This window comes from Cherax quadricarinatus, chromosome 1, assembly GCF_038502225.1.
Source record: "Cherax quadricarinatus isolate ZL_2023a chromosome 1, ASM3850222v1, whole genome shotgun sequence".
Taxonomy (NCBI): Eukaryota; Metazoa; Arthropoda; class Malacostraca; order Decapoda; family Parastacidae; genus Cherax; species Cherax quadricarinatus.
The window spans coordinates 31411169-31428004 of record NC_091292.1 but is presented as its reverse complement, the minus strand read 5'-3'; the positions used below and the strand labels follow the sequence as shown (position 1 = coordinate 31428004).

The 16836-nt window shown below is 40.4% G+C and overlaps 1 protein-coding gene across 1 annotated transcript; it reads right to left on the bottom strand.

Moving 5' to 3' along the window:
• Positions 1-10076: 10076 nt before the first annotated feature.
• Positions 10077-16715, bottom strand: LOC128690450 (proton-coupled folate transporter-like). Its single transcript, XM_053779131.2, has 6 exons — positions 13208-16715; positions 12956-13051; positions 11953-12096; positions 11753-11836; positions 11403-11559; positions 10077-11290 (listed from the first exon to the last, which is right to left on the bottom strand). Exons 1-6 carry the CDS (start codon positions 14181-14183, stop codon positions 10771-10773), a joined length of 1977 nt encoding a protein of 658 aa, XP_053635106.1. The 5' UTR covers positions 14184-16715; the 3' UTR covers positions 10077-10770.
• Between the last annotated feature and the right edge of the window lie 121 nt (positions 16716-16836).

Genomic DNA, 16836 nt, shown 5'->3' with positions numbered 1-16836 from the left:
GAGGCAGGTCGTGACGTCATGCTAACGGATGCTACCAGGCATAATGCACTAACGAAAAAGGAACCCCTGTATGGTAGACGATTGATTTTTCGTCATGACATTATGCCGGGGCGCTTCCCCGGCATAATGCCGTGACTAGCACTGAATATATATATATATATATATATATATATATATATATATATATATATATATATATATATATATATATATATATATGTGTGTGTGTGTGTGTGTGTGTGTGTGTATAGTAGTGTACTGTAGGCATGCCTCTGTCATGCCTACACTACACTACTGAATGATGATAAAAGTTTTTGTTTCTCAGGCCATCCTGCCTTGGTGAGAAACGGCCGATGTGTTAATAAAAAAATAATATATATGAGATGAATCATAGAATTGATGAGAGAAAAAGGGTGAGCGGTGCACTTAGGAGTCTGTGGAGACAAAGAACTTTGTCCTTGGAAGCAAAGAGGGGAATGTATGAGAGTATAGTTTTACCAACGCTCTTATATGGGTGTGAAGCATGGGTGATGAATGTTGCAGCGAGGAGAAGGCTGGAGGCAGTGGAGATGTTATGTCTGAGAGCAATGTGTAGTGTGAATATAATGCAGACAATTCGTAGTTTGGAAGTTAGGAAGAGGTGCGGGATTGCCAAAACTGTTGTCCAGAGGGCTGAGGAAGGGTTGTTAAGGTGGTTCGGACATGTAGAAAGAATGGAACGAAACAGAATGACTTTGAGAGCGTATAAATCTGTAGTGGAGGGAAGGTGGGGTGGGGGTGGGCCTAGGAAAGGTTGGAGGGAGGGGGTAAAGGAGGCTCTTTATGTGAGGGGCTTGGACTTCCAGCAGGCATGCATGAGCGTATTTGATAGGAGTGAATGGAGACAAATGGTTTTTAATACTTGACGTGCTATTGGAGTGTGGGCAAAGTAACATTTATGAAGGGATTCAGGGAAACCGGCAGGTCGGACTTGAGTCCTGGAGATGGGAAGTACAGTGTCTGCACTCTTAAGGAGGGATGTTAATGTTGCAATTTATAACTGTAGTGTAGAGCACCCTTCTGGCAAGACAATGATGGAGTGAATGATGATGAAAGTTTTTATTTCTCGAGCCACCCTGCCTTGGTGGGAATCGGCCGATCTGTTAATAATAATAAATAAATAAATATATATATATATATATATATATATATATATATATATATATATATATATATATATATATATATATATATATATATATATATATGTATATATATGTCGTGCCGAATTTGTAAAACTGACCAATTAGCAAGAACTCATTTAAAATTAAGTCCTTTCTGAAAATTTCTCTTATATGTTTAAAGATATATTTTTTTCATTAATGATAATGTAAAAATTTTTAATTTTGCACCAAAAGAATCTTAGAAAACTTATCTAACCTTATTATAACGACATCAATTTATTTTAGCTTAACCCAGCTTAATATATTTTAGATTTGTTTATAGTAATTTAATACTAAACAAACACAATGAAATATATTTTTTTCGTTAGGTTCAGAATGATTTCGGCGAAATTATTGCATACACAAATTTTCACTTGTCCTATATGGCAAGATGAGCGTTGCTATTTATGCCAAGATGGTAAGTTCTGCCTATTCGGCACGACATATATATATATATATATATATATATATATGTATATATATATATATATATAATGTATATATATATATATAATGTATATATATATACATATTTATTATTTTTATTATCACACCGGCCGATTCCCACCAAGGCAGGGTGGCCCGAAAAAGAAAAACTTTCACCATCATTCACTCCATCACTGTCTTGCCAGAAGGGTGCTTTACACTACAGTTTTTAAACTGCAACATTAACACCCCTCCTTCAGAGTGCAGGCACTGTACTTCCCATCTCCAGGACTCAAGTTCGGCCTGCCGGTTTCCCTGAATCCCTTCATAAATGTTACTTTGCTCACACTCCAACAGCACGTCAAGTATTAAAAACCATTTGTCTCCATTCACTCCTATCAAACACGCTCAAGCATGCCTGCTGGAAGTCCAAGCCCCTCGCACACAAAACCTCCTTTACCCCCTCCCTCCAACCCTTCCTAGGCCGACCCCTACCCCGCCTTCCTTCCACTACAGACTGATACACTCTTGAAGTCATTCTGTTTCGCTCCATTCTCTCTACATGTCCGAACCACCTCAACAACCCTTCCTCAGCCCTCTGGACAACAGTTTTGGTAATCCCGCACCTCCTCCTAACTTCCAAACTACGAATTCTCTGCATTATATTCACACCACACATTGCCCTCAGACATGACATCTCCACTGCCTCCAGCCTTCTCCTCGCTGCAACATTCATCACCCACGCTTCACACCCATATAAGAGCGTTGGTAAAACTATACTCTCATACATTCCCCTCTTTGCCTCCAAGGACAAAGTTCTTTGTCTCCACAGACTCCTAAGTGCACCACTCACTCTTTTTCCCTCATCAATTCTATGATTCACCTCATCTTTCATAGACCCATCCGCTGACACGTCCACTCCCAAATATCTGAATACGTTCACCTCCTCCATACTCTCTCCCTCCAATCTGATATTCAATCTTTCATCACCTAATCTTTTTGTTATCCTCATAACCTTACTTTTCCCTGTATTCACCTTTAATTTTCTTCTTTTGCACACCCTACCAAATTCATCCACCAATCTCTGCAACTTCTCTTCAGAATCTCCCAAGAGCACAGTGTCATCAGCAAAGAGCAGCTGTGACAACTCCCACTTTGTGTGTGATTCTTTATCTTTTAACTCCACGCCTCTTGCCAAGACCCTCGCATTTACTTCTCTTACAACCCCATCTATAAATATATTAAACAACCACGGTGACATCACACATCCTTGTCTAAGGCCTACTTTTACTGGGAAAAAATTTCCCTCTTTCCTACATACTCTAACTTGAGCCTCACTATCCTCGTAAAAACTCTTCACTGCTTTCAGTAACCTACCTCCTACACCATACACTTGCAACATCTGCCACATTGCCCCCCTATATATATATATATATATATATATATATATATATATATATATATATATATATATATACATATATATATATATATATATTTATATATATATCAATAACAACACTGCGACTAACCAAGGAGTCGAACCCATGCTGCAATGGCCCGCCTCATGGTGAGCAAAAACTCATGATGCTCTAGTCCATGGGACAACACAGTCCTCAAGAACGAGGATTGTGTTGTCCCATAGACTTGAGCGTCAGGAGTTTTTGCTCACCATGCTGCTAAAGCAGCATGGGTTCGACTCCTTGGCTGTTTTCCACCAAGGCAGGGTGGCCCGAAAAAAAAAACTTTCACCATCATTCACTCCATCACTGTCTTGCCAGAGGCGCGCATACACTACAGTTATAAAACTGCAACATTAACACCCCTCCTTCAGAGTGCAGGCACTGTACTTCCCATCTCCAGGATTCAAGTTCGGCCTGCCGGTTTCCCTGAATCACTTCATAAATGTTACCTTGCTCACACTCCAACAGCATGTCAAGTCCTAAAAACCATTTGTCTCTATTCTCTTCTGTCTAACACGCTCATGCATGCTTGCTGAAAATCCAAGCTCTTCGCACACAAAACCTCTTCTACCCCCGTCCCTGGAAATAAATGGTATAAAATACCGACACAATGGCAATATAAACACAAATGCAGTATAATGTGATCCTTTATTGACTACGTTTCGCCCACACAGTGGGCTTTTTCAAGTCACAAACAGAACTACCTGGGGTGGAAGGAACGCGAGTATTTATAGTCCGGCTGAGGTCAGGTGAAGAATGCTGCATCTGATGATGTACCGAGTTGGGTTGTAGAGTCTAAAAACTTGGGTAGCTTGGAAAGGAGACTGGACAAGTTTGTGAGCAGACCTTCTACAGTGTTCTTATGTGGGATAGCGATGAAGAAGTTTCTTGGCAAGTGGTTCTGCTATGTTATAGAAGCCACTATTCTGGTTGAAGTTGTCGGATATAGAAATAAGTGATGATTCCAGGATTCTTCGGTATTGAGTGTTGTCTTCTGTGGCGATAAGTCTTGAGTTTCTGTAGTTTATCAAGTGGTTGTGTGAATTACGGTGTTGTACGCAGGCATTCCTTGTGTCGTCACACCTGCTTGCGTATTGGTGTTCTGAAATACGTGTTTGGAGGTCCCTTGATGTTTCGAAGAATCCTGGAATCATCACTTATTTCTATATCCGACAACTTCAACCAGAATAGTGGCTTCTATAACATAGCAGAACCACTTGCCAAGAAACTTCTTCATCGCTATCCCACATAAGAACACTGTAGAAGGTCTGCTCACAAACTTGTCCAGTCTCCTTTCCAAGCTACCCAAGTTTTTAGACTCTACAACCCAACTCGGTACATCATCAGATGCAGCATTCTTCACCTGACCTCAGCCGGACTATAAATACTCGCGTTCCTTCCACCCCAGGTAGTTCTGTTTGTGACTTGAAAAAGCCCACTGTGTGGGCGAAACGTAGTCAATAAAGGATCACATTATACTGCATTTGTGTTTATATTGCCACCCCCGTCCCTCCAACCTTTCCTAAGCCGACCTCTACCCTGCCTTCCCTCCATTACAAATTTATATACTCTCGAAGTCATTCTATTTTGTTCCAGCCTTTCTACGTATCCAAACCACATCAACAACCCCTCTTCAGCCCTCTGAGTTTTCATAATCCTGCACCTCCTTCTAATTTCCAAACTACGAATTCTCTGCATTATCTTCACACCACACATTGGTCTCAAACACGGCATCTCGGCTGCCTCCAGCCTTCTCCTTGTTACACCATTCACCACCCATGTTTCACATCCATATAAGAGCATTGGTATAACTATACTCTCATACATTCCCCTCTTTGCTTCCATGGACAAAGTTCTTTGTCTCAGCAGGCTCCTCAGTGCACCACTCACCTTTTTCCCCTAGTCAAGTCTATGATTCACCTCATCTTTCCTAGACTCATCTGCTGACATGTCTACTTCTTAATATCTGAATACATTCACCTACTCATTACTGTCTCCCTCCAATCTAATATCCAGTCTTTTGTTACCTATTTTTTTTTTTTGTTATTCTCATCATCTTACTCTTTCTTATATTCACTTTTAATTTTCTTCTTTTACATACCCAACCAAACTTATCCACCAACTTCTGCAACTTCTCTTCAGAATCTCCCAAAAGCACAGTGTCATCAGCAAAGAGCAACTGTGACAACTCGCAATTTGCATTAGATTCTTTATCTTTTAAACCCACTGGCAGTCTTCAAGCTGGCACTGGACAAGCACCTAAAGTCGGTTCCTGACCAGCCGGGCTGTGGCTCGTACGTTGGTTTGCATGCAGCCAGCAGCAACAGCCTGGTTGATCAGGCTCTGATCCACCAGGAGGCCTGGTCACAGACCGGGCCGCGGGGGCGTTGACCCCCGGAACTCTCTCCAGGTAAACTCCAGGTAAACACCTCTTGTTAACACCTGAACATTCACTTCTCTTACAACCCCATTTATAAATATATTGAATAACCATGGTGACATCACACATCCATGTCTAAGGTATACTTTTACTGGGAAATACTCTTCCTCTCTCCTACATACTCTGACCTGAACCTCACTACTCTTGTAAAAACTCTTCACTGCTTTCAATAACCTACCTTCTATTCCATACATCTGCAACATTTGTCACATTGCCCCCCTATCCACCCTGTCATACGCCTTTTCCAAATCCAAAAATGCCACAAAAACTTCTTTACCCTTATCTAAATACTGTTCACCTATATGTTTCACTGTAAACACTTGGTCTGCACACCCCCTACCCTTCCAAAAGCCTCCTTGTTCATCTTTTATCCTACTCTCCGTCTTACTCTTAATTCTTTCAGTAATAACTCTGCCATACACTTTACCAGGTATGCTCAACAGACTTATTACCCTATAATTTTTCCACTCTCTTTTGTCCCCTTTGCCTTTATACAAAAGAACTCTGGATACTCTCTGCCAATCCCTAAGTACCTTACCCTCTTCCATACGTTTATTAAATGAAAGCACCAACCACTCCAAAACTATATCCCCACCTGCTTTTAACATTTCTATGTTTATCCCATTAATCCCAGCTGCCTTACTCCTTTTCATTCTACCCACTGCCTCACGAACTTTCCCCACACTTACAACTGGCTCTTCCTCACTCCTACAAAATGTTATTCCTCCTTGCCCTATACATGAAATCACAGCTTCCCTATCTTCATCAACATTTAACAATTCCTCAAAATATTTCCTCCATCTTCCCGATACCTCTAACTCTCTATTTAATAGCACTCCTCTCCTACTTTTAACTATCAAACCCATTCGTTCTCTAGGCTTCCTCAACATATTAATCTCACTCTAAAACTTTTTCTTATTTTCAACAAAATTTGTTGATAACATCTCACCCACTCTCTCATTTGCTCTCTTTTACATTGCTTCACCACTCTCTCTACTTCTCTTTTTCTTTATATATACTCCTCCCTCCTTGCATCACTTTAGCTTGTAAAAATCTCTAATACGCTAACTTTTTCTCTCTTACTACTCTACATCATCATTCCACTAATTGCTCTTCTTCCCTCTTGCACCCACTTTCCTGTAACCACAAACCTCTGCTAAACACTCTTACACTACATTTTTATACCTACCCTACACATCTTCAACCTCATTGCCTATACTCTCACTAGCCCATCAGTCCTTCATAGTTGTTTTTATCTTATCGTAACTACTTCCTCATTTAGTTTATTAACCGTCACCTCTTTCTTACTTGTTGCTTCCATTTTCCTTGTATTCCATCTACCTTTTACTCTCACTGTAGCTACAACTAAAAAGTGATCTGATATATCTGTGGCCCCTCTATTAACGTGTACATCTTACATCTTGAAGACTACCCAACAGTCTTTTATCTACCAATACATAGTCCAACAATCTACTGTCATTACTCCCTAAATCATATCTTCTATACTTTTTTATCCTCTTTTTTCTTAAATTATGTATTACCTATAACCAAACTCCTTTCTATACAAAGTTCAATCAAAGGGCCCCCATTGTAATTTACATCTGGCATCCTAAACTTACCTACCGCACCCTTTTTAAGCGTTTCTCTTGTTTTAGCATTTAGGCTCCCTCCCACAAATACTCTCTCACTTGGTTCAAAAGTTTGTAAACACTCACTTAGCATCTCCCAAAATCTCTCTCTCTCCTTTACATTCCTCTCTTCTCAAGGTGCATACACACTTATTATGACTCACTTTTTGCATCCGACCCTTATTTTAATCCTCATAATCCTTGAATTTATACATTTATATTCCCTCTTCTTCCATAACTGATCCTTCACCATCATTGTTATCCCTTCCTTAGGTCTAACTTTCTCAGATATTCCTGACTTAATCCAACTTATTTCTCCCCACTGAGACTCACATATTCCCTTCAGCTTTGTTTCACTTCTTTTCATTCATAATATTAGCATTCATCTCTTTCTTATCATCTGCACTACATCCAAGCACATTCAAGCATCCCAGTTTTATAAAGTTTATCTTCTTCTCTTTTTTAGTATTTTCTACAGAAGAAGGGGGTATTAGCCCATTGCTCCCAGCGTTTTAGTCGCCTCATACAATACGCATGGCTTATGGAGGAAAGATTCTTTTCCACTTCCCTATGGAGAATAGAGGAAATAAAGAAGAACAAGAACTATTAAGAAAAATGAAAAAAAAACCTAGATATGTACTCACCTAGTTGTGGATGCAGGGGTCGATTCACAGCTCCTGGCCCCGCCTTTTCACTGGTCACTATTAGGCCACTCTTCCTACTCCATGAGCTTTATCATACCTCTTCTTAAAGCTATGTATGGATCCTGCCTCCACTACATCACTTACCAGACTATTCCACTTCCTGGCAACTCTGTGACTGAAGAAATACTTCCTAACATCCCTGTGATTCATCTGAGTCTTCAACTTCCAACTGTGACCTCTTGTTGCTGTGTCCCATCTCTGGAACATCCAATCTCTGTCCACCTTGTCAATTCTTCTCAGTATTTTATATGTCATTATCATATCCCCCCTATCTTTCCTGTCCTCCAGTGTTGTCAGGTCGATTTCCCTTAACCTCCCCTCGTAGGACATGCCCCTTAGCTCTGGGACTAGTCTTGCTGCAAACCTGTGTACTTTCTCTAATTTCCTTACATGCTTGGCTAGGTGTGGGTTAAAAACTAGTGCTGCATACTCCAATAAATGCCTGACATTCATGGTGTATAGGGTCCTGAACGATTCCTTATTGAGATGTCGGAATGCTGTTCTTAGGTTTGCTAGGTGTCCAAATGCTGCAGCAGTTAGTTGGTTGATGTGTGCCTCAGGAGATGTGCTTGGTGTTATACTCACCCCAAGTTCCTTTTCCTTGAGTGAGGTTTGTAGTCTCTGGCTCCCTAGACTGTACTCCGTCTGTAGTCTTCTTTGCCGTTCGACAATCTTCATGACTTTGCACTTGGGGTTGAACTCCAGGAGTCAGTTTGCGGACCAGGGCTGCAGCCTTTCCAGATCCCTTTGTAGTTCCGCCTGGTCCTCGTCTGATTGAATTCTTATCATCAACTTCACATTATCTGCAAACAGGGACAGTTCTGAGTCTGTTCCTTCCATCATGTCGTTCACATACACCAGAAACAGCACCGGTCCTAGCACTGACCCCTATGAAATCCCGCTCGTCACAGGCGCTCACTGTGACATCTCGTCACGTACTATGACTTGCTGTCTTCCTGACAGGTATTCCCTGATCCATTGCAGTGCCTTCCCTGTTATACCTGCCTGGTCTTCCAGCTTATGTGCAAATCTCACGTATGGAACTGTGTCAAAAGCCTTCTTACAGTCAAGAAAATGCAATCTACCCACCCCTCTCTTGTCTTACTGCTGTCACCCTGGCATAGAACACCAGTAGGTTTGTGACACAGGATTTCCCGTCCCTGAAACTGTGCTGGTTGTCATTGATTAGTTCCTCGGAGCAACGCAAACACATAGCTGTGTGCTTGGTTCTTGTAGGATCGTTGGCCTAGTGGTAAGGTGATGCGTACATTGTGTTGTCTCTGGAGGCGGCACAAGGTTCGTAGGATCGAGTCCTGGCCTGCCGCAGTTTGGTAAATGATTATATATATATATATATATATATATATATATATATATATATATATATATATATATATATATATATATATATATATATATATATATATTTAAAAAGTATTTTTAATTGTATTAAAACTTTAGGAGCAGACTAACCTTCATATGATTATTAATTATATTTTTAAGTCATTCGTGCATTCTTCGGATGAAGCGTAAACTGGAGTATTAGTGTTTACTACAATAACTTAAAAGAGTTATAAATCTTGACATTCTCCGAAAATCATTCTCCTGTTCTCTCTGTGTCAAAATTTTCCTGTAGTTATTTGGTTATTTCTGGGTGCAAATCGTAAACAGAGCTAAGTTACATTAACGTTCCTGACAAATATACAACTTCGTATCTATTTCTTCTTGACCTTGATTTTTGTTATTTATTATAACTCATAAAAAACACTAAATCCTTATGGGCCATTCAGGGCTCTTGTGCAAATAGGTTAGGTAAGATTTGTCAGGAAACAGTACAAGCATTTCATGAAGCTGGTCTTAGTCATATGATGACCAGCCACTGCAACTTTTAGTCATCTGACCGAGGCCTTCAGTTTACTTACCAATTCTCCCTTTTAAAATTTAAGTTTATAATTAATATAATGTTCCTGCGAAGTCTTTGAAAATAAAGGTCAACCTAATATAATTCTTAACTTCTGAATGTTTTTCACTGTAGATTTCATTCTGCATTTTACTGAATATCAACTGATCATCTGCTTCCCATTATTGTAAAACATAGTTACATAAGACATAAAAACGCCTTTTAACATTTGTAATATATTTTTCAGGTCAGTAAGATATATGACAGATAAATAAGTAATAAGTTATTAAAATTAGATAAATAGTAATCTAAGTAGTAACTGAAGAAATAAATATCACAGATCAAGAGACTAGTATCTTGATAAGTCTTCTGTATACATTCCTCACAGGTTCCTGAATCTCTACACAACTCACGAGACGAGTTAGAGCTCACGGAAATATGTCTTTATATAAAAAGCAAGTTAGCATAAACACTTCATGAATGGTAACTTAGTAGTCGAAGTTTACTGGTGTAATATTTTGCCCAAGTGTCATGGTCAGTGTATTAAACATTAATGTTAATGTCATCATGAAAAGTTGCCGCTTCATAATGAGATGATCTATGTATGCTAGCACAACAATTTCCTTGGAAATAAATGTCATGGTGATACAGACCAGGTGTGGAAAGACACTTGCGTAGTTTACATCATTGTATAAAAGAAATGTAACGCCCAAAAGGGCTTCAGAACAGGCACAGCGAAACGTCTCCCTAATAAATACCCTGAGGTACAGATAAGCGTTTTTCCCACCCACTCAATTCTCTTGTTTTTTCCAACTTAGCTGAACGTTTGACTCACAACCATAAAGTTCCGACTCAATTCTCCTTTACATTGCAGCAAATATATATCTGGGTGATAGTCGACTGTTGTGGGTCGCATGCTGGGTAGATAGGGAAGGTACCTAGCTCTTAACAGCTCTTTACCTGTTAACCTGTAAAAATCAATGCACTCTTAAAAAAAATACAATTTTTCATACGTTAGATTTAACCTCGACTGTATCGTCACTGTCTGGATAATTATTCACTATCTTTTCTGACTCCTGACTAATTTTTGGGAAAAGAACATGGTTAGCGATATTGTTAATGTTGACGAAGAAGTTTCCTGTATTTACTCTTGTGATTTGTTTGTGTGTTGCGGCCGAGGAAGCTGCTGAATCTCCTAGTGGCCTAACAACAGTTTTTAATGAGTCCTTGAAAGTATTTATCAGTCCGTTAGAACTGGTGTCGGCTTTGTTTTCCGAAATGTTTTTCAAAACGGACTGGTGCTTGTGTGACAGGTGATTCTGCAGCTCAATCCCTAGGTGGATGTTGTGATGCTTGGGGACGTCCGGGGAAGTGGGTGTAGACAGGGCCAGTGCCAGCACGTCAGTGGCCAGCCAGCAGGAGTTGGTTCTCATCACCAGCGCCTTGTTTGCGACAGGACCAGCGACGATGCTAGGCTTAGCGTTCTCCACGTCATATTGACCTGACTTATCCGCGAACATGATGATACTGTTGGAAAATATTATACATGATTAATTCATGAAAATAATTCACCAGTAAAGATACTTCACACTTAATCACAATTTGTATCTGAACTATGAAAGCGAAAACGGAAACGTACCAGAAAAAGACGATCATGAGAACGCTGGCAGAAGCACCCAGTAAGAAGTGTGCTACAGGGAAGGTGCTGACGGAGGCGTGATAGACGGCGGTGTAGAGGGCAGAAGTTACCATGGGCATCATGCCGTCAAGAGCACCTAACACCGCAGATACTTTACCTACAAATTGAAAAATGTGGGATATATAATTTTACGTTTCAAATGTTGACATCTAGTACTAATAATATAAAAAAAATAATTTTAATATCGCTTTGCAAAACACTAATTATATCAATTATATAATGAATAGATAATATAAAAATGGAGTAAAAAGTTTATATTGTATAAAATAAATTATCAAAAACCAACTCACCTATTTCATCTTTGGAGACAAACTTGGTCATCATGGCTCGCTGAGCGATGGTGCAGGAGTTAAGCAGCAGAGCCGCAACTGGAGCTGAGGGATCAAATACGATTGTGGTCACCTTATTTTCCACCACCAGTATTTCATTTTTACAAATGTCACTTATTTATAAAAGCATTACACTTGACAATCCCTGGTAGGAAGCTCACCTATCCAGATAAAATATGGTCGAGAGTCAGAAATGCAGCCGTAGATGACATACTCGATGACGCCGGACATGGCGCCCACCACGGCCAGCAGGTTGTCTGACACACCTAGACGACCACTTAACAACGGCACCGCCACTAGCGATCCTGAAAGTGAATAAAACTCGGCTTAGTACAGGAATAATGTTATGAAGTTTTAGGATGGCATATGATAGTTAAAAATATAATTGTCGCCTTAGTGGCTATTTCATTAGTGAGTTACATTATCATCCCGAAAGCGGTGACGCGAAAAAAGAAATTAGACCCTGCTGGGTGACGATATATCTTTGGATATTTTAGATTTTTAATATATCAGTACAATGATTTCTTTGAGCAACTGCATAGATTGTAATCTCTTTAAGAATGTAAATTTATCTTATTGAAGAAACTCGTTCTCATTCTTAACATTATTATTGTTTACCTATTCAAAAAAGTCTGTTTAATAAGCAAATTGCAAATACACAACATATAAAAGCCATTCCTTAATTTGCTACGGGTTCAAGCGTTTAGAGCACTATCTCAGAGGTTAAGAACCACTGAAATATAGTGTTCTAGTGACTTTGTCCACACACCTTACATATAGTTTCATTTGATTAATATCTCAATAGAAGACGAAATACGAGAAGTACTGATAGCCTAGTTTTCATCTATAAGTAACTTCTTGTATTCTAGTAATTGTTATTTTTTTATACATTTTTTTTAACCCATTTCATTGATAGACACAATGGATCTGCTAGTTCTTATCTGCACTTTTCTATTTTTTTACATATTCATTTGCATTTTTTTTTTCTAAGAGCTTGTAACCTATTGAAGGTACTAAAACTAATCATTCGCTTTATTTAATGTTAGTTTAACGAAGGTAATATTATCTCTATCAAGGAGCATAAATATTGGACTCAAAATCTTATCTAAAAATGCAGTGTTCATCACTACTTGTAAACCGTGTACGTGTAAAAATGTATCTTACCAGTGGTGGCCAAGAGGTTCTTGTAGGTGACCCAGAGGCTGTAGTCAGTAGCTTGCCAACCTAGTACGTGACGAGTGAAGGCGAACACATAGGGAGCTGAAGGACAAGATACATGGTCAGCAAATTGACAAATATGGTGATTGATATACTAAAAAAAACATTTACTATAAATAATTAATGTATTTTTTATAATGTTCACATTAGGATTTCTCTTTTCTTGGTAAAAATTCTTATATGAATATCAACACTTACATCGAGTAACTCTTCTGAGGAGACTGGTGAAGATGAGAATGAAAATAAGAGCTCTTGTGTTTCCCTCGCGTTTCTTCAGAGTTGACTTGAAGCTGTCAAGGATACGGTGCGGGTTAAAGAAGTCCTTGAACATGATGGAGAGAGTTGGACGGTTGTGTTGGAGAGTGTTGGAGGGTGTAGCATTTACCTCTAGTCCGTACACTGCCGCTACACTCTCTCGCAGCTCCAGTCGTGGCTTGTGATCTGGGGTTTCGGCACGGGAACTTTTGACGAAAGGTCCATGGCTCTCAGGAAGGCACACCACCACGTACACCAGGGCCATTAAGGAGAGCGTGAGGGAAGTAGCGAAGAGTGGCAGGTAGCCGCCCCAGCTGTAGATGTAGGTACCCATCAGTGTGCCCACTGGACCTCCTAAGAACCAAATGCTGTTGGCCAATCCCACTCTTGATGTACGCGACTCTTCTGACGACACGTCACCAATGTACGAGTTGGCTGCCGTCAAGAATGATACAGTACCGCCACCTAGTGTATCCAGTAACGTGACGATAAGTAACACTTCAGCAGGCCAAGAAGGTGCCAAAGTAGCTAACAAGTAGCCGGCAGCGTGGAGTGCGTGACCCACTTGTACTGCTATCAGAGGCACCTTCCTGCCATATTTATCACTCCAGGCGCCCATGAAGAGAATAAAGAAGAGTGGTAGTGCAGCTGCAATGATACTGTTATAGAGAGCAAACACACTGTACCTTTGCTGTACCTCTACACTGGCTGCTGGTTCTGAATTCAGATTGTCGCACACTTGTTGGGAAAAACCGCTACTCACTTGACACACTCGATCCATCTGTAGGTTCTCTATGTATACGTGCATGTTAGAGAAAGCAAGACCGTCAAGCAGCATAAGAGGTTCCACAGTCACGCTCTTCATCACGCCCATCACTCGTGACCAAGTATTTCTAACTCTTTTGTTGTTTCCTTCCATTATGACCTAATAACTAGTAAATTATGTATTTGATTCCGCGTCTTGTGAAGATTGACAGTCTCAACTCTCCAATTACATAGAATATAATTTAATTTCCAGTTCATGAACTGCTGCTCCAACAAGGAGATTGTTGATTATGAGGAGAACTCGGGGTACGCACGGTTAATATAGGAAGCCTCATCCTCCAATGTCAAGGCGGGTGTGACGTCAGCACACTGGGGACCTGGCCCGGGTGTAGCACTGCATGCGTAGGTCCACATGCTGCTTTGCCTGAGGATGCTTCCCCTTCTGTCTGTCAGGAGACGGTGGGATTACAATCATCTCTTCTTTACTTCAAGATGCTTTAGACACAGTGGACTCATTAGGCAACATCAAGATGATGTTAAGTCTTAAGTGAACAAAATGTGGTCTAATATCGCCAGCAGGTGAACTCTGACCTGGAAATATAAACACATATGCAGTATAATGTGATCCTTTATTGACAACGTTTCGCCCACACAGTGGGCTTTTTCAAGTCACAAACAGATCTACCTGGGGTGGAAGGTACGCGAGTATTTATAGTCAGGTTCAGAATGCTGAGGTCAGGTGGAGAATGTTGCATCTGATGATCTACCGAGTGGGGTTATAGAGTCTAAAAGCTTGGGTAGCTTGGAAAGGAGATTGGATAAGTTTGCTCACAAACTTATTTTATACCATTTATTTCCATGAACTCTGACCTACTAGAAGCGTAGCGCACATTAGCAGTCTCCACTAGCCTTCATTAAGCTAAACATTAACATATCAAAATAAAGTATAGGATTTTAAAGGTTAAATGTTTTATAGGACATACACACACGCACATTCGTCTTTGTCAGAAGAACCGATGAACTGTAGTTGTGTGCCCTTCATGGAAGGTGCCTGGATGATCCAATGAATTGAACCTGACCTCCCCTTACTTGGATCGAATCTGAATGCCTCCAGTACCCTCAAGCACTCTGTGACCCTTACTGATTCAGCGCTCCCCATAATTGTAATAATAATATTAAAAATAATAATAATAATAATAATAATAATAATAATAATAATAATAATAATAAGAAGAAGAAGAAGAAGAAGAAGAAGAAGAAGCAGAAGAAGAAGGAGGAGGAGGAAGAAAATCGATTAATTATAAATAGGATGAAATAAACAAAACCAGATAATAGAAAGTCAAGAACATAGAAGACACTGAAAAGGTGACCGAGAATTTAGGAGTGCACCTGAGTCAGCAGGAGTCGTGTTGAAGGTTTGAAAGAGGCACCTTATGCATACCATTAATCTTAATAACGGGAGTTTCAACACAAGGACAACCAGTGTTGTAGTGGTTGCATTTTCTGACACTCATTAGTTGTACTGTCCACACTAATACCTTTTACTCATCACTTTAGTACTTACATGTAGGATATGACATTTCAGCAGCACTTGAGTTATCTAACACATATTTCTGGATGCTGCCCACGACAGTCTGTTAACATACAAGTATCTATTTTTACCTTTAGGTGGACAAGGGTGAAAGGAAACTCGCTTCTATGTTTCTCCGAGCTACGGAATCGAACACTGGACTTGGTGGGTGTGAGCTGAATGTTCTCACCGGTGAGCTACGTAAGACCTCACTGTGATTGTGAGAGAGGTCGGGAGGGGTGAGACAACGAGGCTAAGGAATGTGAGGAAGGGGAAGAGAGATGTGCGAGCGTGGGAGGAGGACATGTTGTTAATGAAATCGTAGTTAATGATGAGGACGTAGGTAGTGACGAGAGAGAGGTTGCTGGCTTACAATTACTGATAGTAAGGTCTGAGATAGATGCATTCGCGGAGCTTATTGAGATATCCGAGTATCCCACAACCCCAGCGCTCGCTACCGCAACTCACGCAAGGGGCATGGCAGTTACACTGTAAATCCTCATGAGACAGAAGAGTTACAACTGAACTCGAAGAGATGTTCTTAAGAGGTCCAGAAGCTGCAGATCAAAACACTGAAGGCCCCTCAAGGCAGGTCCTTCATGCCAGTCAGACACTCCTGATCTAAGAAACTGGACCAATCTTCTCTTCCCTGTGATCAAACCTGTTTGGTTCCCATACAGTGCCCCGTGGCCTGATCGCTGAAGCTCTTGCTTCACATGGCGAGGGTCTGCGTTTGACTCCCAGCGGGGGCAGAAACATTGGGCGTGTTTCTTTACACCGACTGTCTATGTTCACCCATCTGTAAAATGGGTACCTGGGTGTTAGTCGACTGGTGTGGATCGCATCCTCGGACAAGGACCTAATTTGCCCCAAATGCTCTGCATAACAAGGTGCTTTCTGTATGGTAGTATGTCACTGATGTCAGCTAGGCCTGTATACCTTGTACATGTACTTGTAGTAAATATATTATTATACCTCCAGGGGCTGTATAACCCCTGATGCTTTAGTGCACCATCCATAACTGTGATAGTACTACTTGTACTACTACTGCTACTACTAATACTACTATTAATGCTGCTACTACTATTACTACTACTACTACTATCACTACTGCTACAACTAATAATAACAATACCAACTTGATGTAAATAAGTACTAGTTCCTACTCATTTCTGTTGTAATCCTGGTTGTGAAGGCGGTAAGGGGTCAATTGAAAGCCCGCGGTTCGCACCACCCG